Raw genomic sequence first — 23,402 nt, forward strand, 5'->3', positions numbered from 1 at the left:
TTACTGAGATAATATATAATTTCAGTTGTGTTCTGATTTTTTTTCATGTGTTGCTGACGACATGAATGAAATGCAACTGAGCCAACAATTCTTTATTTGCTTCAGACTCTACAGTGGGTACAGTTGTCTGCCATTGTCCTTTGTTTTGATTTTTAGGTCTCGGCTAGCGAAGGCTGCGCTTGCGCAGTCTCGCTCGCGAGATATAATGACTTGGAGAAGAGGGGCTTGAACCCGCCCCTCTTCTCCCCTCTTCTCCATTGGCTGGCCTCTTGAATGCTGGCCAGCCATTGGAGAAGAGGTTCGTCACTCCAAACAGGCCCCGTCCTTTTCGGATTCGGGGGCGTGTTTTTTGCAACTTTTCTAATTATCTCCTCCAGCCAATGGCAAGAGGAGAACACGCCCCCGAATCCGAAACCGCCGCTGCCTTTCTCCGAGGCATTTCTGCTTCGCCTCGGAGAAAGGCAGTGGTGTGCTTGGGGACAGGAAGCCGAGCACAGACGTCCGTTCCTTGCCTTTCATCCTCAAAAGCACAGTGAGGGAGATTAATTGAATATCTCTCCGCCCAGGTGTGTCGCGGCCTAAAATATATATATTTTGTCATTACGCACAAGGGCTTTCATGACGCTATCTCGGTGACGCAGCGTACATTAACCATTGTCAGACCGTCTGGGCATCATTTATCACCAGGATACAGATCTCGGAGCACACCTCGCCCCCCCTTCTCTGAAACTGGTTTTGTGAGCCCCCTCGCCACCCTTCCCCTGGACCCTGAACCAGAACATAAACACAGGAGGCGGCTCTCCAGGCGAAGCCGCAGGAACTCGCCAGAACCGGGCTCCTCTTCGCCCTGTTTTCGTTTTCTAGAGGCGGCTGTTTGGTATTTTTCTTCTGTGCTGCGAGTGACAGAGATGGAGTGCCGGGGCCAGTTATGTAAAACATATTGTGATCTTGTGCAGCGGCGGGTGATTAATGAGGGGGCCGGGGCTGTTTTTCCAGCAGGTAAAGGAGCGCTACCTGTTTTGTGATATCTGTGGAGCGTGAGAAGGCTGGAATCCAAGAACCAAAATCGTTTTTTTAGTGTCTTTGGGGAAAAGTTGTTACTGTTTTGTGTGCACTGATGTGCACGTTCACATTGCGTTTGTTATAAGCGGAGGAATGTCTCGCCGCTTGTGTACAGAGGATAGAGGGTGGAGAGTAAGGGATGGGTGAGACCGGACCTTGCAGGGCTCTGAGGTCCTGTTAGGGTCTGTACAGAAGTCTGTCAGCTCAGTCAAGGCCTGTTTGGGGTCTGTAAGGGTCGGTTGAAAAGTATGTCCTGAGCCGTTAGGACGGAGCTGAGGTATTGTTAGGGTATATGAGCATCTCCTGGGGGCAACAAGATGGTCCTTCGTGGGGTATGTGCTGAGGTTGAGTGAGAGCCAGGTCGGGTTGTGTGTAGAGGTGGTTGAACCAACACATTAAGAGGAGGAGCCGAGCCAAGGGTCTGGCTTGGCTCTAAGAGCTCGTGCACGAGCCGAGACCTTAACGTTTTTGCCATGTAAATTGTGCAACAAACAACATTTAAAAGTACGATAAAGTCTCTTCAAAATTCCAAAAAGTAAATGTCCATTACTCATGCGTAGCGTTTCACTTCAGCCCTCGGATTATATCACTGCATTGAGAGGCATTCATAGTTTTTACACATGAATTTAGAAACATCCATGCCCTATTCCCGCCCTGAAAACAATGCCAGTAGATGCCCAATGCAAGCCTACTGTAATGCCCGCCCTATCGAGGGCCTAGAATCGTATTCTAGACAGAGCAATGCTGCAGTTTATTAAATCGAACACTAGAGGTTTTTTATTTTTATACAGCGCACACCCTGAACGCACACATTTTAAGGCGCTCTCTTCTGTGATGAGGGAAAAACGGAGGTTTAATGTCATCAAAAAATGCATCCATGATCACACAATCGTCAAGAAAGCGGGGATTTCTGGGGTTTTCTGATTTCAGCCTCTAGGTGGCCATCTCGCTCCCCCACTCATTCTTTGTCTTTCATTCTTGGTGCATGAGGTTAGAGCGGGGGTGGCAGGACCACAGGCTTGATGCCGAGGTTACCTTGGTGTCAGTGTCCACTTGCTACTACTGCTGTTGTTTCTTGAATCCTATAAAGGCATTTAATCAAATATGCTGATAACGGTTTTTTATGATGTTCTCATTTCTGCTGTATGTGCCTTGAGAGTAGTATTGGTTTTCTGTTTTAATCAATGATGTCTGTGCAACTTGGGCAGTAGCACTGCTGAATAAACCCGTGCCGCTCTGCTCTCTGTGACCTGAGATCATGACCTGAGATTGTGAGACTTTCATTGCTATTAATTTTGCAACCCTGGCCTTTTCAAGTAGGTCTGCAGTTTCAACATATAACGGAGGCCCTGGTTGGGAGGGCCACGATGGAACTAGTAAGGGAAGTGGAATCTAGAAACGAGGAAATATACTGTATACAGCTTAAAAAATGATGGGCAGTGTGGAATTGCATGCTAATATTCGTTTTGAACTGTTGGTAATACCTGCCGCATTTTAGCCACTTCGATACTACTTTCTTGAGACTGGAAACTTAGAATGGCCAAAAAAGACATTGCTGATGTTTAGCCTTTTACACTAGCTTTGAATGAAACAACAGCCCACTTGTCTGTTCTGCATGAGACCAAGATAATTTAAAAGCAGGTATTGGCTTTTACAGGACTTGGTAGAGAGATCTGAAAAACCATGGTCAGTGTTTAGGATCAGGAACAACTCTGCTAATTAAGCAGCTAGCGAAGGAGTTGCACAGGTAACAAGCATCTCCCTGAACGAAGCAAGGACTTGAGAACCAGTAGGACAGGAGTATTCAGGCAATGGTGTTCCACCAGGACCCTCTGGCACGAACAGGATGCCTTCCAAGCAACATGCATAAGAGAGCAGCAGATCCCAGTTTACTAGAGAATATGTGGCTAGCCCGCACAGATTGTAGTGGCTGCAATCCGGGATACTCACGTTGGCCATGCTACGATGTAACTGATGGAGTAAACATACATTGCACCATTGGGGTGTCTTGCTGTACATTCAGACCTTACGTTAAATGCACTCGCCAGGCTAGTCCCTCTATATAAGCGGTTTTTAGGTCTCGGCTCGACGGCTGCGCTTGCACAGTCACGCTCCGAGATTTAATGTTAGGAGTGGGGCTTGAACCCGCCCCTTTTTTTTTTACCTCTTCTCCATTGGCTGGCCTCTGAAATACTGGTCAGCCATTGGAGAAGAGCATTGTCTCTCCAAACAAGCCCCTGTCTGTGTGTGGGTAACTCTGTGTGTGTGCAGGTTGCTCTGTGGGTGGCTCGATTTGTGTGTGGGTTGCTCTGGGTGTGTGTCTCTGTGTGTGGGTGCAAATGCAATAGGTCTCGCATTTAAGAGTGATTAAGCTATTGACTTTGTAAATAACAATGCCGTTTCTTTAAATGTTTTAAAAACAAAAACAATGTCCTGAGCAATGCCAATAGCTCTAACTTTAACAATGCCGAGACCATTGCATTGTAAATGCTTGTTTAAAATGTTTTTTCTTCTAATAGTGTAACTCTGGGTACAAGAAAGAATAACAGTGATTTTACCAGAATAAATAGTTTGGAAACAGTATATGCATCTTTCAAATGATTAACTTTGCATATTTACTAGCTGATGTATATGTCCTTGCATGAGGTTTGCATTTTCCTACAGGGCGCATGAAGTGTTGGCCTGGTCATTCATGAAATACTTTTATTTATGGCTCAAAACATGAGCAATATTCATATATAAAGACAGAAATACAGTTTCAGTTAACCGCCTCTTCAGTAAATCTCAAATTATAAACCACATTCCCACTTCAATCACTAAATGAATTATTTTGCCTATTTCTTGTGCCTATGTATTTAATAAGGAAAGTTAATGAAATCCTGGAGCCAGAATTTGTATTAGCTTCTTGCATTTTGTGGTAGTTTCCTAGTAGAGTTGTTGGTCTTCATACCTAATAATTGGCAAGTGATGAGCGTTGCCACTCAGTAGAACAAAAGAGATGTGATGGATACTGTACACCCCATGCTCAAGCACTTAAATAAATAATCAGTTTGAGGCATATGAGCTGCTGCAGTCACATTATTGCATTAGATCGCCGCCTAGTGTTGGGTCCGGATGTTGCACGTTGTTGTCTTGGAAGAGTCTTTGAGATCTCACGAGATGGGTGACTCCTCCCCTGGACTACAGTGCGCATGGACAGCTCCTCCATCATCAGATTGTTTTTTTCCGCCATCGGGTTCGGATGTACTTCTGCGACGCCAACTTCGACTCCGAAGTTTTGAACTTTATTCACAGCAAATCAAATGATCTCGACGGGATTGCTCTCCAGTCGATACCCTACAACTTTACAGGACTTTATTTCTCATATTTTCATCGACGCAGGCCTCCGGGCCTATCGACGGCACTCGGGCCTCGGGCCCATGGAAAGGACCCCCTTCAAAAAATGCCCCCAGTGTGGTGCTAAATACCCACATACGGATCATCACCCGGTGTGCAACAGATGTCTATCTCCGGAGCATAAAGAAGAAGACTGCTCAGCCTGCGCAATCTTCCGTTCCAAAAAGACCATCAGGAACCGAAGGGCCCATCGACAAGCGATGCATCGACAAGCAGCAGCACCGGCACCGGACGATATCTTCGACGACCCCTCAGATGCCGAGTACTCGGACGACCTACAGCTCGTCACAGTCGAAGAATCGGACTCAGATGACCCAATCCCAGCGGGGCAGCACGTGAGTACCGATGCCCCTGTCCCAATCACCCCACAAAAGGCTCCGGTCAAGACATCGCCACAAGGCCTTCGTCACGATCGAAACATCCCTTCGGAAGCCCCACCCTCGGGCCCGGCTCCGAAGATAATAGAAAAGCCTTCCGGTAGCTCGGGACCGAGCAAACCGTATCTCCCTACACCAAAAATGCCTTCGGCGCCGAGAAAAACACATACGGCACCAGCTCCGGCGCCGAAAGACTTGTCCGTTCGACTGTTCCAAGAGCCAGTTCCACAGGTGGTGTTGACAACGGACGCATCACTCACAGGGTGGGGAGCCCATCTACTTCAACATACAGTGCAAGGTCTATGGACACCGCACCAAAAAATACACCACATAAACTACCTAGAATTACTGGCAATCTTTCAAGCAATGAAGGCTTTTCAAAAACACATAGCCAACAAGACTGTCCTAGTCCGGATGGACAATATGACAGCAATGTTCTATATACAGAAACGGGGGGGACACACTCTCTGCAGCTATCACACCTAGCGCAAAGGATATGGAGATGGGCCATTCCACAAAACATCCATCTTCTAGCAGAACATCTCCCAGGAGTAAACAACCAGATTGCAGACCTATTGAGCAGGCACAGTCAACAGATCCACAAATGGGAAATTCACCCAGAAGTCTTACTCCCATTCTTTCAAGCATGGGGACACCCAGACATAGATCTGTTCGCCACAAAAGAAAACGCAAAATGCCCATCCTTCGCCGCCAGGGTCCCACACCCGCAGTCGAAGGGCAATGCGATATGGATGAACTGGTCAGGCAGATTTGCATACGCTTTTCCACCAACCCCACTCATTCCATTAGTGGTACGCAAACTAAAGCAACAAACACTTACGATGATCCTAATTGCTCCCACATGGGCACGACAACCATGGTACACAACACTCCTAGAACTCTCGGTCGTCCCTCATCAACGACTACACCTCTCTCCAAAACAACTCACACAGAACCATGGAGAGATACAACACCCAGACCCCAGTCAAATGAACCTAGCAATCTGGCTCCTGAAGTCTTAGAGTTCGGATACCTTAACCTGCCTCCTGATTGTATGAATATCATCAAAGAGGCAAGACGTCCCACTACCAGAGCCTGTTACGCAAACAAATGGAAAAGATTTGTTATTTACTGCCAAAATAATCAAATCAATCCACTAGACGCTTCTGTCCAAAACATAATTTGTTATCTGCTACACTTACAAAGATGTAATCTAGCATATTCATCTATAAGATTACACCTAGCTGCTATTGCAGCATACCTCCAGAACAGACAACACGTGTCTCTTTTCCGCATACCACCTATTAAGGCATTTATGGAAGGGCTCAAAAGAGTGATCCCTCCAAGAGCTCCACCTTCCCCAGTCTGGAATCTTAACATTGTACTTACTAGACTTATGGGTCCACCCTTTGAGCCTCTACATTCTTGCGAATTACAGTTCCTAACATGGAAGGTGGCATTTCTAATAGCAATTACTTCACTCAGAAGGGTAAGTGAATTGCAGGCACTAACAATTCAAGAACCTTTCATGCAAAAACACCAAAATAAGGTAGTTCTCAGAACAAACCCTAAATTCCTACCAAAGGTCATAACTAGTTTTCACATTAACCAATCAATTGAATTACCTGTCTTTTTTCAAAAACCACAGTCAGTAGCTGAAAGAGCACTCCACACACTGGATGTCAGAAGGGCTCTACTCTACTACATAGACAGAACTAAACCATTTACAGAGCTTGACAAATCCACTCGACCGCTCGCATTTGCGAGGTAAATTTAATGAGGTCGAGCTATTTTTAGGTAGGAAAACATACTAACTTTTGTCCTTTGTCTTTGAAAAAGAAGCAAATGTCACAAGATAACAAGATTTAAAGGCCTTTTTTATTGCTCACAAAGCAAATGAGCAATAAAGATGCCTTTAAATCTTGTTATCTTGTCACATTTGCTCCGCTTTCAGAGACGGAGGTCAAGTAGGTTACTGTTAGGTCGAGGAGAGTTTTCAAGGTACTAGACCTGCAGGACTAGTACCATTTTTCAGATTTTTCGAGCCCTGATTTAGGAAAACAAAACAGTTGTTTGTGTCTTTCTGTCAACCTCATAAGGGTAACCCTATCTCAAAGGCAGGGATAGCCAGATGGATAGTTAAGTGCATTCAAATATGTTATCAAAAAGCTAAACGCACATAACTATTCCCCCAAGAGCACATTCCACGTGCAAAATGGGGGCATCCATGGCTTTTCTAGGGAATATCCCCTTAGAACACATTTGTAAGGCAGCTACATGGTCTACCATACATACCTTCACTAAACACTATTGTGTTGATGTGCAAGCCAAACAACAAGCTTCTGTAGGTCAGGCTGTCCTTAAAACACTTTTCCAAACTACTGCAACTGCCACCGGTAACCACCACTAGAGGAGGAAGTGCTATACAGTCTATGCAATAATGTGAATGCAGCAGCTCATATGCCTCGAACGGTAAATGCTACTTACCAGTATGCATCTGTTCTTGGCATGTAGAGCTGCTGCAGTCACATGCCCACCCTCCTCCCTGGTGCCGAGCACAGTTGCAGTACTATCTTATTTAGATACATTTACATGGACACCTTTCTTTTCTATTACTATCCTCCATCTTTGCCACAATGGCGAAAAAACAATCTGATGATGGAGGAGCTGTCCATGCGCACTGTAGTCCAGGGGAGGAGTCACCTATCTCGTGAGATCTCGAAGACTCTTCCAAGACAACAACGTGCAACATCCGGACCCAACACTAGGCGGCGATCTAATGCAATAATGTGACTGCAGCAGCTCTACAAGCCAAGAACAGATGCATACTGGTAAGTAGCATTTACCTTCTGTGGCAAGGGGCCAATGTTGCTACATTTCTTTAGGAACAAAGCATTCCTTGTGGTATCTATTGTTTTAAAGTCTCTCTTTGGAAACATTGGTATGAGCAGTTCCACTATAATACTCAGTTCCCAAACAGTCTAGACTCCTTGAAACTATCTAAAAACCTTGGATCACCTACCTACATTTCATTTAGTTTCACCAGTCAACACTCTTATGCAATCAACTCTGTATCTTTCATGTTTCAGAACGTTTAAAGAAAGAAGAAAAAACTCGCCAAGAACTTGAGAAATCTAAAAGGAAACTAGATGGAGAAACGTCTGATCTGCAGGACCAAATAGCTGAGTTGCAAGCCCAGATCGAAGAACTGAAAATTCAACTGGCCAAGAAGGAAGAGGAGCTTCAAGCTGCCCTTGCAAGGTGTGGTGATGTTAAAAAAAATTGTATGATGGCCATTTACCTTATCATTGGGCACCATTATGCAGATAAATACGTCCAGTCTGTGCTACAATGGAGCTAGCTTTTGCAATACAGTTTAGTTTGCGAGTCCAGTTCTGAGATAGTATTATTGAGCCTCTGGTAGAAAACAGAATAACTCCTATTATCATACTTAGTTGTCTTTCACATTGTTTTGTCCCATTTTATTATGTTCGAGGCATATGAGCTGCAGATTACACACTTTTGCATAGATCGCCATCTGGTGTTAAGCCCGGATGTTTGCAGTTTGTTTTTCCTCTTGGAAAGTCTTTGGAAGTCACGAGGTTGGTGACTCCTCCCTTGGATCGTATTGCGCATGGGCTTCGGCTCCATCCTCAGATTGTTTTTTTTCCGCCATCGGGCTCGGATGTAATCTTCGCGCTCCGGTTCTGAACATTTCCAGTTCGACGATCGAAGCTGAATCCTCACTCATCGCGGTATTGTTCAGATCCAGATAGATCTCCTCAATCATCTTCTCATCGATAAATCTTCGATTCCAGTCGTCGACGGCGGCCTTCGGGCCTACCCAAGCTCCGGTCCCGGCTGATGGAAAGAACTCCTTTCAAGAAGTGCCCTCGATGTGGGTCCAAATTCCCCCACACCGATCTTCATGAGGTGTGCAACCTCTGCCTCTCCCCTGAACACGAGGCTCGAGACTGTCCGGCATGTAAGTCTTTCAGGTCGAAAAGACTATTCGGGATCGAAGAGCCAGACGAAACATGGCGCTCTCCTCGACCTCCGTTCCAGTCGACATCTTCGGGGACGACGTCGAAGATCCGGGACAACAGCACACAGAAGAGGACCTCGTCAGTGCTTCCGAAGCCAACGACTCAGATGTGGAGGACATCACTCCGGTGCAGAGGGTCGTGAGTAATATACCCCCCCCCCCCCACACACACACACCCGCACCGACACCCAAAAAGGCTTCGGTCACGCCTTCTCCTCCGGGCCTAGGCAAGATCAGAGACACTGCTTCACACACCCTACCTTCGGGCCCGGTGAAGAAGCCAAATAAGCCTTCCGGCGGCTCGGGCTTGAGCCAGCCTTCCAGCGGTGCCGAGAAACACACTTCGGCACCGAAAAAGAAACCGGACTCTACCTCGACACCGAGCTCCGCATCGAAGTCCTCGGTGTTGAAACCCAGCGTTTCCGTACCGACGCCATCTTCGGTACCGACCAAACCCCATAATGCCCTCGGCACCGACACTTCCACGCCGAAGCACACCTCGGCACCGACCAAGAAAACGGAGGTTCCCAAGCCCAGTGCTAAGCACGGCACGGACAAGCCTAAAAAGTCATCGGCCCCGAAAACTTCGGCGCCGACGGAACAAACATTGTCACAGGAACTGTTTACACCGGATCCCTTGCAAAAAACTCTTACCAAGGATCCAAAAACTGGACATTTGGCACTTTCTTCCAAAAAGAGACATTTGGACAAACCAGCTCCGCCTCCACCTGCAAAGAGGAAGGACTCTGCTACCTCCCCTTTCAGAATGCCTTCCCCACCTCCTCCACCCTCTCCACCTCCGCCCCCTCCGCCTTCTCCACCCCCACCTCATCGCTCTCCGACCCCGTCTCCAGACGATGATGATCAGGGGGACCCATATCACGATCCAGGGGATGTGCCCCAAGACCCCACCCCTACAGGATCCCCGGACCCATGGGACAACTACAATAACCCAGATATTCCAGATGTCCCACAAGATGGCCTTTACCCTTCCAGGCCATCTCCACCGGAAGACTCATTAGGTTTCCACCACCTACTTCAGAGGGCGGCACATTATCACGGGGTAGAGTTACACACTGACCCAGTGGAGGAGGATTTCCTCCTCGACACCTTTGATTCCGCACATAGGTCTACCTCCATACTACCTATGCTCAAGGGGGTGTTAAAACATGTGCCAGAGGTTTTTAAGGACCCAGTCAGGGCCAGGGTAATTAACCCACGCATAGAAAAAAAGTACAAATCTGCCCCCACAGATCCTGCCTATATCAAAGGGCCAGCGCCACTAGATTCCCTAGTAGTTTCCACTGCACGGAAGAGGACAAAGAGTCAAAGCTACTGGACGCGTCAGGAAAGCGCACTGCGTCACAGGCAGCCAATATATGGCGTATCGCCAACACCCAAGCGCTATTGGCCAGATACGATAGGGCGCATTATGATGAATTAGAAACCATAAAGCACCACCTCCCCGAAAGATACAAAAATAGGGCCAATGAATTAATTCAAGAGGGTAAGACAATAACTAACACCTCCATACGCTGTGACTTAGATGCAGCAGACACAGCCTCCAGGGCCATTAATACTAGCGTCCTCCTCTGTCGCCATGCTTGGCTGAGAATACAAGGTTTCAAACCTGAGGTACAGGCCTCCATCCTAAATCATCCCTTTGACCAAGAACACCTATTTGGCCCAAAGGTAGATGAGGCCCTCGAAAAAATGAAGAAGGACACTGATACGGCGAAATCTATGGGAGCCCTGCAGTCACACCCTCCTAGGCGCTCCTTTCGCCGCTCTTCCTTTCGGAGTACGTCTAGAGGCTACTCCTCAGATAGCGCGTCCACTTCCTACAAATCCCCCACTCAGTACACCTTCACAAGGGGTTATCAAAGAGGCGGCTATAGGGGCAATAACAATAAAGGCAGAGGCAAAACAAATACCGCCCGCTCTGCCACACCGCCTACCCAATGACTTCCCCCTGCTCCCTCCAGACCATCCCACTCCGGTCGGGGGCAGACTACAAAATTTCCTTCAGGTCTGGGAGACCATTACCTCAGACAAATGGGAGACCCAAATTATTCGGTCAGGGTACTGCCTAGAATTAACATCTACCCCCCAAACATTCCACCCAGGCAACGCCCAAAGTCACAAGAACATTCCACATTACTAAAACAGGAGGTAATCTCCCTCCTACAAAAACAGGCAATAGAACAAGTTCCCGCCAATCAGCAAAATTTAGGGGTCTACTCCCTATATTTTCTAATACCAAAAAGAGACGAGACTCTACGCCCTATTCTGGATCTCCGGCCCCTAAACACATACATACATTCAGACCATTTTCACATGGTAACGCTTCAGCAGGTGCTTCCGCTCCTCTCCCAGAACGACTTCCTCACCACACTGGACTTGAAAGACGCATACTTTCACATTCCAGTACACCATGCTCACAGAAAGTACCTCAGATTTGTAGTGGACGGGCAACACTACCAGTTCAAGGTGCTCCCATTCGGGGTCACAACAGCACCAAGGGTATTCACCAAGTGCCTAGCGGTAGTGGCGGCACACCTCAGAAGACAGCACATTCACGTCTTCCCATATTTGGACGACTGGCTGATAAAAGCCACGTCCTACAACCAATGTGTACACCACACCGCCACTACAATCCAACTACCTCACCAACTAGGCTTCACGGTGAACCACAAAAAGTCCCCGCTAACACCATCCCACATAAAGCAATACCTCGGTGCCACCAAAGACACCTCAAAAGCCATAGCCTACCTCAATCCAGCCAGGATTGCAAGCATTCAGGCTTTGCGTCAAATATTCATACTTCGACACTCCCTTCCAGCAAGAGTGTTTATGCAACTGATAGGGATGATGGCCTCTTGCATTTTCATAGTGCCCCATGCAAGACTCCAGATGCGTCCACTCCAAGAGTGCTTAGCGTGCCAATGGAACCAGGCCCAGGGGCAACTGACAGATCTGGTGTTGGTAGACGGTCGCACCCATCGCTCTCTGCAGTGGTGGAACACCACAAACCTTTCCAAAGGTCGACCGTTCCTGGACCCGGTTCCACAAATAATACTAACAACAGACGCATCGCTCTCCGGCTGGGGAGCTCATCTATTCCACCTCACAGTGCAGGGCACATGGACGCCGCAACAAAAGTTACTCCATATCAACCATCTGGAGTTACTAGCAATCTTTCTAGCCCTAAAATCCTTTCAAAGACAGATTTTAGGCAAGGCAGTCCTCATTCACACAGACAACATGATGGCCATGTATTACATTCAAAAACAAGGCGGCACACACTCTCCACAGCTCTCTCAACTAGCACAGAGCATATGGAGATGGGCAATTCCACACAAAATCTTTCTCCTAGCCCAGCATGTACCAGGAGTAATAAACACCATGGCAGATCTGCTCAGCAGACAGACACAGCAGATCCACGAGTGGGAACTTCACCCGCAGGTTCTTCACCCGTTCTTTCAAATGTGGGGGCATCCGCAGATAGACCTCTTCGCCATCCACGAAAACAAAAAATGCCCAAGCTTCGCCGCCAGATACCCACACCCATTGTCCAAAGGCAATGCGATATGGATGAACTGGTCAGACAAATTTGCATACGCTTTTCCACCTCTCCCACTAATTCCATTAGTGGTGCAAAAGCTACAACAGCATTCCCTCACACTGATCCTAGTAGCTCCAACATGGGCCAGACAACCGTGGTACACCACGCTGCTGGAACTCTCGGTAGTACCACACTAAAAGCTACACCTCTCACTATGCCTCCTAACCCAGAACCATGGAGAGATCAGGCACCCGGACCCAGCTCAGCTCAACCTTGCGATCTGGCTCCTGAAATCTTAGAATTCGGATACCTAAACCTTCCCCCTGACTGTATGGACGTCATCAGAGAGGCTAGACGCCCTACCACTAGAGCCTGCTACGCTGCCAAGTGGAAAAGATTTGTTGTTTATTGCCATAACAACACAATCAATCCTCTAGACGTGTCTATACAACACATCATATGCTACTTACTCCATCTACAAAGGTGTAACCTAGCATATACCTCCATTCGGCTACACCTCGCAGCAATTGCCTTCAGCGTATCCAAAACGCGGCGGCCAGGATGCTGGTTGGCTTGCCACGTTTTTGTTCTGCCCGCCAAACCATCCAAAATCTGCACTGGCTCCCGGTGGAACAGAGGATTAAATTTAAGGCACTTTGTCTTACTTTTAAAATTCTAAAGCTGTCTACTCCTCCTATCCTTGCCCAGACGATATCCCCTTATCTCCCGAACAGAGCGCTCCGCTCTGCGGGATCAAACCTGGCAATTGTTCCCCGCTTCAAAAGAGCTAGAATGGGTGGACGCTCTTTTTCGGTGCTAGCCGCCTCACTTTGGAACACCCTCCCCCCTTCGCTCCGTTCTATTACTAACCTTTTTCCTTTCAGGAAATGTCTGAAAACCTTCCTGTTTGCCACTATTTAGGTCCTTTAGCTCATCTATGACCAGTATTCTCTCACCGTTATGTTTTACCATCTTCTCAGCGCCAGGACGCCACTTTGCTGCGGCATCTGTGCGCTATACAAAAAGTAATAACATAACAAATTGCCGCTTACCTACAAAACAGGCAACAGGAGTACCTGCCATTAAAGCCTTCATGGAAGGCCTAAAACGAATAATTCCCCCCAGAGTACCACCCTCACCTGTGTGGAACTTAAATATAGTTCTCACAAGGCTAATGGGGCCGCCCTTCGAACCTTTGCATAAATGCGAACTGCAATTTCTCACATGGAAAACAGCTTTTCTTGTAGCCATCACTTCCCTTAGAAGGGTCAGTGAGATACAAGCATTTACCATACAAGAACCTTTTCTCCAAATGCACCAGAACAAGGTTATTCTTCGTACCAACCCAAAATTCCTACCTAAAGTCATTTCCCCCTTTCATCTAAACCAATCGGTAGAATTACCGATATTTTTCTCGTACCCTCAAACTGTTGCAGAAAGGGCTCTACACACTCTAGATGTCAAACGAGCCTTGCTTTACTATATCCAAAGAACACAACCTTTCAGAAAGACCAAACAACTGTTTGTCTCTTTCTCTCCACCACACAAAGGCAATCCCATCTCAAAATCAGGGATAGCTAGGTGGATTGTAAAATGCATCCAGATTTGCTACCACAAAGCAAAGCGAACGCTATCCGTTCCCCCTAAAGCCCAATCTACACGAAAGATAGGGGCTTCTATGGCTTTTCTAGGGAACATCCCATTAGATGATATCTGCAAAGCAGCTACATGGTCAACACCGCACACTTTCACTAAACATTACTGTGTAGATGTGCAAACCAAGCAACAAGCTAGTGTGGGCCAGGCTGTACTAAAAACACTATTTCAAACCACTGCAACAGATACCGGTGGTCGCCGCTAAGGTTGGGAACGGCTATATAGTCTATGCAAAAGTGTGTAATCTGCAGCTCATATGCCTCGAACGGAATATGCTACTTACCAGTATGCATCTGTTCTTGGCATGTAGAGCTGCAGATCTACACACGCCCACCCGCCTCCCTGGCTACCTGTATCAGTTCCAGTCTATCTTATTTAGATACAACACGCATGGGTTTCTTCACTGTTATTACTACGCTCCATCTTTCCCTGCTGGCGAAAAACAATCGGAGGATGGATCCGAAGCCCATGCCCAATATGATCCAAGGGAGGAGTCACCGACCTCGTGACTTCCAAAGACTTTCCAAGAGGAAAAACAAACTGCAAACATCCGGGCCCAACACCAGATGGCGATTTATGCAAAAGTGTGTAGATCTGCAGCTCTACATGCCAAGGACAGATGCATACTGGTAAGTAGCATATTCCTTATTCTTCGACTTTGAAAGTCTTGTAAAAATATATATTTTTTTAAATGGTGCTAATGATGCACACAGAAGAAACTGAGTACATAGAATTTTTGACTCTTTTGTCTGAGTTTTAAAGCTGTGCAATAATCAATTGTGCACCTGTTTGTGAATTATTCAACTAGAAACTCCAGACTTATTTGCTTGTTCTGTGCATTTCCTTTGCTTGATAGAGGTGATGATGAAGCTATTCAAAAGAACAATGCCCTGAAAGTTGTTCGTGAGTTGCAGGCCCAGATTGCAGAGCTCCAGGAAGATCTTGAGTCAGAAAAGGCGTCCCGCAATAAAGCGGAAAAACAAAAGCGGGATCTGAGTGAGGAGCTTGAGGCTTTAAAAACAGAACTGGAGGACACATTGGATACAACTGCTGCCCAACAGGAACTGAGGTACTTGATTGTTAACTGTTGAGATGAGGTTTCCTCTTATTTCACCGAACAGATATTGAAATCCCTTCGACTTTGAGCTAAGCAAGTATTCCTCATTCTGAAATTTCAGGGTGTGATAGGGTTACTTCGTGAAGACACTGAATGTCTTTGTATGGTAACATTATTTTGTTAGAGAGGCTAGAGAGGGACTCCGTGGTTAATGTACCTGTATTACCCTGTGGTTTTCTCCCTTTGGGCCATTTTCAGTGACAGCAAAAATGTTAACCTAAGACGTGCTTCTTTCCCATTCTCAGCTTTTGGGTATCCCTTTTGGGAAACCAAAAATTACATCTCTATCTTTTTAAAGTAGAGATATTTGCAAATTTGTACTGTGTATGCAGGTGTATGCCAAATGTGACACAGGCTCATCTTTGCACATAATTGTACCCTTGCTGTTTCGTCCTTTTTTCCCACCCCTTTAGCATGGATCGGAGACCACTTCTGTCTATTTCAGCGACTTCCTTTTAGTGATTAACCTCTATTTGTTAATACTTTTAGGGCCTCCTTCCATCAAATAAGGTATTTGATGGAAGGCCCCCTCATCAAGCCATTTGCCACAGCGAGTCAATTCATGTCATATGCACGAAACTGAAATATAGATCTCAAAGAATGTACATGTGATTCTATAACATTACAAGCTGCAAACAGATTGCCCGAGTTTATTTTGAGGTCTTCTGAAACATGTTATGATTTGCGGTTCAGGTATATAAATTTGTTAAAGTGTTGCTAGCTTAGTGGCACACTCTTTTATTAAGGTATTTGGTCATGGCTCTCCAGCACAGGATGTGGAGTTTAGCTTCTGGATCAGGCCAAAGGCTTCTTGAACTGTCAAATATCTGAAATTAAGTCTAAAGGGTTTGACTTAGCTGTGGATATCATTGGTCCCAATTAATTAACTTTTTCTGCAAGGTGAATGTGTAGGTTTTGAAATTATTTGTGTTTCAAGTTTGTGAATAGGTGTTGGAATTAGATTAGCCATCTTTTTTTTTAAAGTTTTAAACTGTTCTCAAGTGGAGTGCTAATTTAAAATATATACTATTTTGTTTACTTTCATCTATTGATAGCTTAGGGTTCTCAGCTCTTGCTTTAAGATACTAGGATGCTCATTTTAGCCAGCATGCTCTTGATTATAATTTTGATCAAAGTAACCTTACCGTTCATACATTTTATTGTGATTTCCATTCATCTATTTTTCTGGTACATAGAACTCTAGAAATGTCCTATCAATATTATTATATTGAAATAGAGCCATATCCGTATAGTTCTTCCAACTGGGTGCTAAATGGATTTTGTTTTATATAATCCTTTATTTTGTTCAGTTAAGTTACATACATTCTATTATATTTTACATTTTTAGCTTCTAGTTGTATGTTCACATCTGTGTTTATAGTAAAGTAATCACTTTAAGTCTGCTTTGTCTTATATTTGGACTCACTCTATAACAGTCTGATGTGATAAAATTCAGTTTAGAACGTTCCCTTTGGAGCGCATCACCTAATGTTAAAACCAAAGTTGATCCATGGTAGTCCAAAGTTTATCTGCTCCTATATCTGCTTCAGCAGTTTATAAACTATTAGGTTTTCATTAGGCACTTTTCAAAATCCTCTAATACTGCTAATCCAAACTCCTCTAATACTGTGCAGGTAGCAGTGTACACATCATTAACATAAATGGCTTCCTAAATTAAATATAGCGTCTTTTCTACATCAGCAAGTGAGCTTACTTGCAGAGTTTCAAGGAGCAGAAGTACATCCTCTAAAGCAGAAGATTATTGTTCCCTCCAAACTTGTTAAAGTGCAGCTAAATAGTGTAACAATAACAAATGGGGTTAAGTAAATGATATTAGGTGTTGGCGTTTAAATTACCTTTTTTATGTTTGTTCTACTCTATAACAGTATTATTCCTTTAAGTGCTTGCTGAAACAGTAAACTATAACTTTAACAAGTGTGAGGGTGGCTTCCTTATGTTTTTATACAAAAGTCAAATCAGCCGGAGCGGGTCTGAATTTGATTGGTGTACTCAATTATTCTGTTTCTTATCCACCCTACAGGCATTGCTATATAAAATATTGTCAGAGGAGAGAATAGCGATAATGCAAGGATTGTTCCCTAATTCCATAAACCTTTTTAATATTGCACTGTGGTGGAGTACCATCCCCCAGATACTGTTTCTTAAGTATGCTATTTTTAAATGAACCTTTAATGAGTGGTGCACTCTGTTAGGAGCACATTGACCCATAGTTTCATACATTTATATTGCATCCGCTAATGCATAGGTCACAGTCAAAGGTTCATAGTTTTCCTTTCTTCAGGTGTTAAGAACGTGTAAACAAATATGTTCTTAAGTCCACCAAGTGAAAATCAAAAGCAGTGAGGCAAAAGGTATTCGAAATGGGGAACCAAAAGTGGTTGTACAGCCAACCCTCTTCACAATGTTGGTTTGGTCTTCGGTGACAAAAACCTTAATGTTGTATGTTTATCAAATACATTTTCCTTTTTAGTATTTGGTAATTTTCTTATAATATTCAACTTTGCTAAGAAGCTTCTTGTTATACTACAATGATTTGTGGGAGTCGATGATACTTGTTTTTTTCTCCTCAGCATGCTAACATCTACAGATTTTTCCAAATGCTCATGACTGCATAGGGGTCGTAGGAGAGATTCTTCTGTGTAGACATCAAAACCGGTTTCTAGTCTCTAGGATTTTATAGTACTTTGACGATTGCGGACTTCTACAGTTTTTTCAAGAGGCTATCTGGAGTGCAATGTCACAGTAGCTCATCTCGAACAGAGAAACAATCAGAAATGTCTGTGGCTGATGATTGTTAGCAATGCAAGATTGAATAATGAGAACTTTTTTCTATATGCTGGATGGCCTCTTTTCTGTTCAGATATCTAGGCCAACATATATGCCTTTTATAAGTGGTAACATGCATTCTAACTTTAATATCCGGTATTTAGGCCTGATGCACAAGACTCATAGCATTGTAACTGATTTTTTGCCTATTATCTTTGGGCCTACCAAATCAAGAAATATTGCTTTTCCTTGCCTGATTCTGTAAATCAAGTCGCTTGTCACTATGAGACTTCTGGCCCTCCATTTTACAGAAAGCCCTCCTGAGTCTTACCGTGTATCTTGGTCTTAGTCTGAATATTGTTTCCGTGATTAGGACAATTGTGCAGTAGCAGTGAGAGATTGCAATTCCTGTGAAATTTGGTTTAGTCTGTTTTTGTTTTTGCATAATGCTACATTATCCAATGGATAAATCAAGAATAATTCCTCACCCTTAATCTTTCAGGATATGTCCTTTATCACAATATAAGGAAACATAGGGCAACTCTTACATAATTTCTAACCATGTATACAATCTAAGAATGAAGATAAAAATATATGTGTGAGGGGCGTGGCCAACCAACATGGCCGACGGGACGTAAATCCGATTGGCTCCGCGCCAGGCCCAGACTTACCTTCAGTTCCACAAGCATTTGCGGTCTCCAAATCCAGGCCACACGATCCTATGGATCGCCTGGAGAAGTGAGATCCTCCGGTGTCGAGTGGGGAGCTGCAGGAGATACGTGCTGGCGGAGGACGCGCCTACGATTGCTGCCGGTGGCACGACCCAAAATGGAGGATTACAGTGAGCTGGACCGCTGAGCCGCTGAAGAGGTTCAGAAGGCGATCGACTCCCTTAAGCACCTAAAAGCACCTGGTCCCGACGGCCTCAATACCCACTTCTATCGCACGTTCGCACCGGAGCTTGTCCCGCGCCTGGTAACACTCTTCAATGATATCGCTATTAAGCAACAGGTGGCCCCCTTGATGGGCGAAGCCCTGCTCTCTGTCATTCCCAAACCGGGGAAGGACCCCTCCCGATAGCGCTCCTAAACGTGGACGCCAAGCTCTACACCAAAATCCTGGCCACCCGCCTGGAAAACATTATGCCTTTCTTGGTGCAGGCCGATCAAGCAAGCTTCATTAATGGGAGATAAACCCACGACAATCTGCAACGGGTGGTCCATATCATTGAGAAGGCGCAGAGGAAGGCGATCCCCACAGTCCTTCTCACACTGTGTGGATTGGTCCTTTCTGACCCGCACCCTCTGTCGGTTTGGCTTTGCCGACTCCTTTATTGGGATGGTCAAAGTGAATTATCATGCGCCGCGTTCCAAAGTTCTAGTAAATGGAGGGGCCTCAGAATTTTTCTAACTTCACGGGCACCCGCCAGGGCTGCCCCCTATCGCCCCTCCTATTTGCGCTCAGCATTGAGCCCTTTGCGGAATGCATCCATTCGAACCCGGACAGTTGGGGAGTTCCATTCGGCACGGATTAACACAAAATGTCCCTCTTTGCGGATGACGTCCCCCTCTCTGTCACAAGACCACACTCTTCCCTTCCGGCGATACTGGCAGAGCTCACCTCATATGAGCGGGCTTCAGGCTTCAAGGTGAACCTCTCGAAATCCTTCCTCATGAACCTCACAGTGCCAAGGGTCGCCAAGCGGGCGATTGAGGGCACGACCCCCTTTCGCAGTGCCCACAAGGACATCACTTACTACCTGGGAATAAAACTCACCCCCAAGCTGGAGCATAACTATAAGGCGAACTCACCCCCCCTTAGGGGTCTGGGACGCTTTTAATAGAACCACTCCTCTCACCACCTTCCCTTCCCCATACACTCCCATTCACTTCAATCCAGAATTCCCCCCGGCAATAAAGGAAGGTCCCTTCGACGCTTGGCAGGAGGGGGGTTGCCTTGCACTTTCCCATTTGTTCGAAGATGGGAAACTGGTCTCCTTCCCGGAATGCTCCAAGGCATTTCGGCTCCCACCTACTGAGAAATTTTGTTATTTACAGCTTAAACACTGGGCTCTGCAGCCACAGGTACAGAGGGCCGCCACGAGAGAGCTACTCCCCATTGAGAAATGTGCCCAATCCGGGGCCTCCTTGAAGGGTACCATCTCCTTTCTCAACTTCCTTCTACAAACGCGGCGCTCCCCACACACCCCTAGATACCAAGGGTTCTGGGATACACTACTAGATACCCCACTACAGAAGAAACAATGGTCTTCATTATATAGGGATGTTCCCAAGTTTAACCGTTCTATGTTCTTGCAGGAGGCTCATTACAAAATTATGTACGACTGGTATCTACATCCTCAGAGGGTGCTCGCCATCTTCCCTAACTCTTCGGACCGGTGCTGGAGGGGTTGTGCCTGCTGGGGGACTTTAGGCATATCTGCTCATATCACATCAAACCCTTCTGGAAGGAGGTTCTAGCACAAATGAAGCACATCTTGGGGTACCCGATTCCAGACACGATAGAACATACACTCCTGGGGATCCGGGACACCAAGTTGAAGTGCCAGACACAAGGGGACCGCTCGGCAATGTGGCTCTGCCTTGGGGCGGCCAAGATGGCGGTGGCCGCAGCTTGAAAGAAAACAGAAGCCCCTTCTCTCACGCAGTGGCACGCCAGATTGTGACGGGCACTGGCGATGGAGAGAATGGCAGATATTGTAGAGGACACCCGCAAGGGATTTGACTATGTGTGGGCCCCCCGGTGTAATATTTATCTGAGGGACTGCCTCTATTTGCATGCAGCCCGAGATTACAAGCTTTGCACCTCTTCCACATCTAGATCAGTCACTAACGTCCTGGAGTTATAAACAGGAAATTTAAGTTGGGGGGGTTCCTCACGCCTTAGACAGTAACCTTTCACAGCGACTGTTAGAATTATTTTATTTACTGCCCGTGACACCTTAGTTTAAGTTCTATTGTTTTTTCCTTTTTGGGGAGTGAGGGGGTTAGGGGGAGAGGCATAAGATGCCTGCTAAAGTTGTTTGGTAATCACCGATTCCTAGTTCATAAACTGTATACGTTCTAATAGCAATCTGTACTGGTCGGATGATGTTGTGCATTGGGGTCTTCTTCACCTACGTGTTTTCTTTTTCTCTACATATTTGTGTATCTCAATGTCTTTAAAAACCAATAAAAAGATTTTGAATAAAAATATATGTGATAACCGATAGACAAGGCACAAAGGGTATGTAAAAGAAAAAATAAATATATTAAATGATATTTTTTTGTTTTTATATATTTATCAATATAATATTCAGTATAAAAGGCAGTTACATACTATAAGCAAGATATCCTTAGAAATGTCATTAATTACCTTTCATTCATCCCTCATTCGCATCAATTATCATACCATTACATTTACACTGAAAATACAGTATTTGTCAAACAATATCTAAAGTGTACATTTAATCCTTATTGATGTAATCTTGTTGGCAGCAGTAAATTCTTGTTGTGGCTAGTTGACAACTGTCTGCCAAGTTCATCTACACGAGTTTCGGGTCAAAAGCGCCTTCTTCAGGAAAACCACCAATTTCCACTGTGTTAAAACCTCTATATATGGTGAGAATAATTGAATTCCAAAGCTGCTGTATTCTTGGGCTCGAAAAAGAGCCTAAATAAATGGCACATAAATATTTATATATTATATGCTGTTCTGCAGAAGTCACAGTAAAAATATTAGAATTTACCGAGACGGAAAGTCTATCTATCTGGTCCCGGGTATTTGATAATGGATAGTCCACAGCCCTACAAGATTGGAGGACAGGGAGAGTAGTGCCAGATGGAAGATGCCGGAGGGACTCCCACCATGTGACAAAACTCTGGATGTAGTTGTGATTGGTGGGTGCTATCATATCACATGCTTATTAGAAAGGCTGCGGAGCTTTTGGACTTGCAATTGCCTACAGCAGAGTACAAACCAAATTTGCTCACAGAGGTTTTGCATTCTCCGTCTTCGATAATTGAGCCACTGTTTCCGTTTAATGAGGCTTTAACTGAGCCTATCCTGGAAGTGTGGCGTAAACCTCTCTCTGCTCCTGCTGTGTCGAAATCTGTGGCAAGGAGATACAGGTCTGCTCCAGGAGACTCTGCCTTTCTCTCTTCTCATCCGTCCCCTGAAAGCTTAGTGGTGCAGGGGTCCTGTTCTAAACAGTCTACAGGCTCATTTCCTCAAGCTTCTGTCGACAGGGACTCTAAAAAGTTTGAGCAATCGGCTAAGAAAGTCTTTTCTTTTTCTAGTATGGCGCTAAAGTCAACCAATGCTACCTGTTTGCTGGGAAGATAGATACATACATGCCCTGATGTATGCTGCTAAACAATTGGCACCCAAGCTGCCTGATGAGTGTGGTAATTTTATGGAGGTTCTGACGGATGCACAGGCTGCAGCTCATCAGGTTATACAGTCTGGTCTTGACACAGCTGATTCGATGGCCAGGGTTATGAGCTCATCCGTAGTTACCAGGAGACGGGCTTTGCTCAGATCTTCTGGGTTTTCTCCAGATGTGCAGGCTACCCTTCTTGATCTGCCTTTTGATGGATCAAAACTTTTTGGAGAGAAGGCTGATTCTGTGCTTCAGAGATTCAAGGATAGCAAGGCCACGGCAAAGTCCTTAGTGTTGCAAACTCAGTCCAGGGGGTTTGGATATAGGAAGTATCGAGGATTTGGAAGGTCTTCCTTTCGTAGCCTACGACAGCCTCAGCAACAACAGCAGGAAAACCCTCTTTACAAATCCTACATAGGGAGAAACAGGGGTCGCCAATGTGGATCGGCCCGTCAACTCTCCTCCTCCTCCTCTACCTCCCTTGCCAGCCTGCCAACCCACCCCTCAGGTGGGGAGGCGAGGTGAAGCACATCTCCGGGCTCTCGCTATCTTGAAGATGGGAAGCCCTGCCCAATCAGGACTAGGCTTCTGCCCCCCTCCCACAGGAGAGAGGCAGGATAGGGGGTGTACCCACCACAGGACAGGGAGCCATTGGTCCCTGCCCTTCACCTACCTGCAACGCCCCTAAATCTAGTATTTAGGGGCACCCTGAACCTTGCTTCCCCAGATTCTGAAATCCGAAGAAGAGCTAGAAGAAAGAAGACCTGCCCTGCAGCTGCTAAGAAGAGGAAGACACCAACTGCATCTCTTGTGGCCAGCAACCTCACAAACCCCGGAGGGCCTGGCTACCTTTCGACTCTAAACCCCTGGGACTCCCACGAGTAGAGGCTCTACTCAAAATCTATTTCTAATCCCTGGCAGCAGCCCGGAACCGCGAACCCTTCACACTCTGCACCCGCCAAGCCTGGCCTGTGCCGGAGTGAACAAAGACCACGAGGACGACCCCACGGCGACTG

The 23,402-nt window shown here is 45.8% G+C and overlaps 1 protein-coding gene across 4 annotated transcripts in view; it reads left to right on the forward strand.

Annotated features, from left to right (window-relative positions):
• The window catches only part of MYH10 (myosin heavy chain 10), a 1,171,079-nt gene that overhangs the window by 772,657 nt on the left and 375,020 nt on the right, over positions 1 to 23,402 (forward strand). For all 4 annotated transcript variants that reach the window (XM_085616842.1, XM_085616841.1, XM_085616843.1 and 1 more), the window contains 2 exons: positions 7,925 to 8,096; positions 14,958 to 15,170. In XM_085616842.1, the coding sequence (XP_085472968.1) occupies positions 7,925 to 8,096; positions 14,958 to 15,170 (385 nt within the window). The remainder of the gene's footprint in view (positions 1 to 7,924; positions 8,097 to 14,957; positions 15,171 to 23,402) is intronic.

This window comes from Triturus cristatus, chromosome 7, assembly GCF_964204655.1.
Source record: "Triturus cristatus chromosome 7, aTriCri1.1, whole genome shotgun sequence".
Lineage (NCBI taxonomy): Eukaryota > Metazoa > Chordata > Amphibia > Caudata > Salamandridae > Triturus > Triturus cristatus.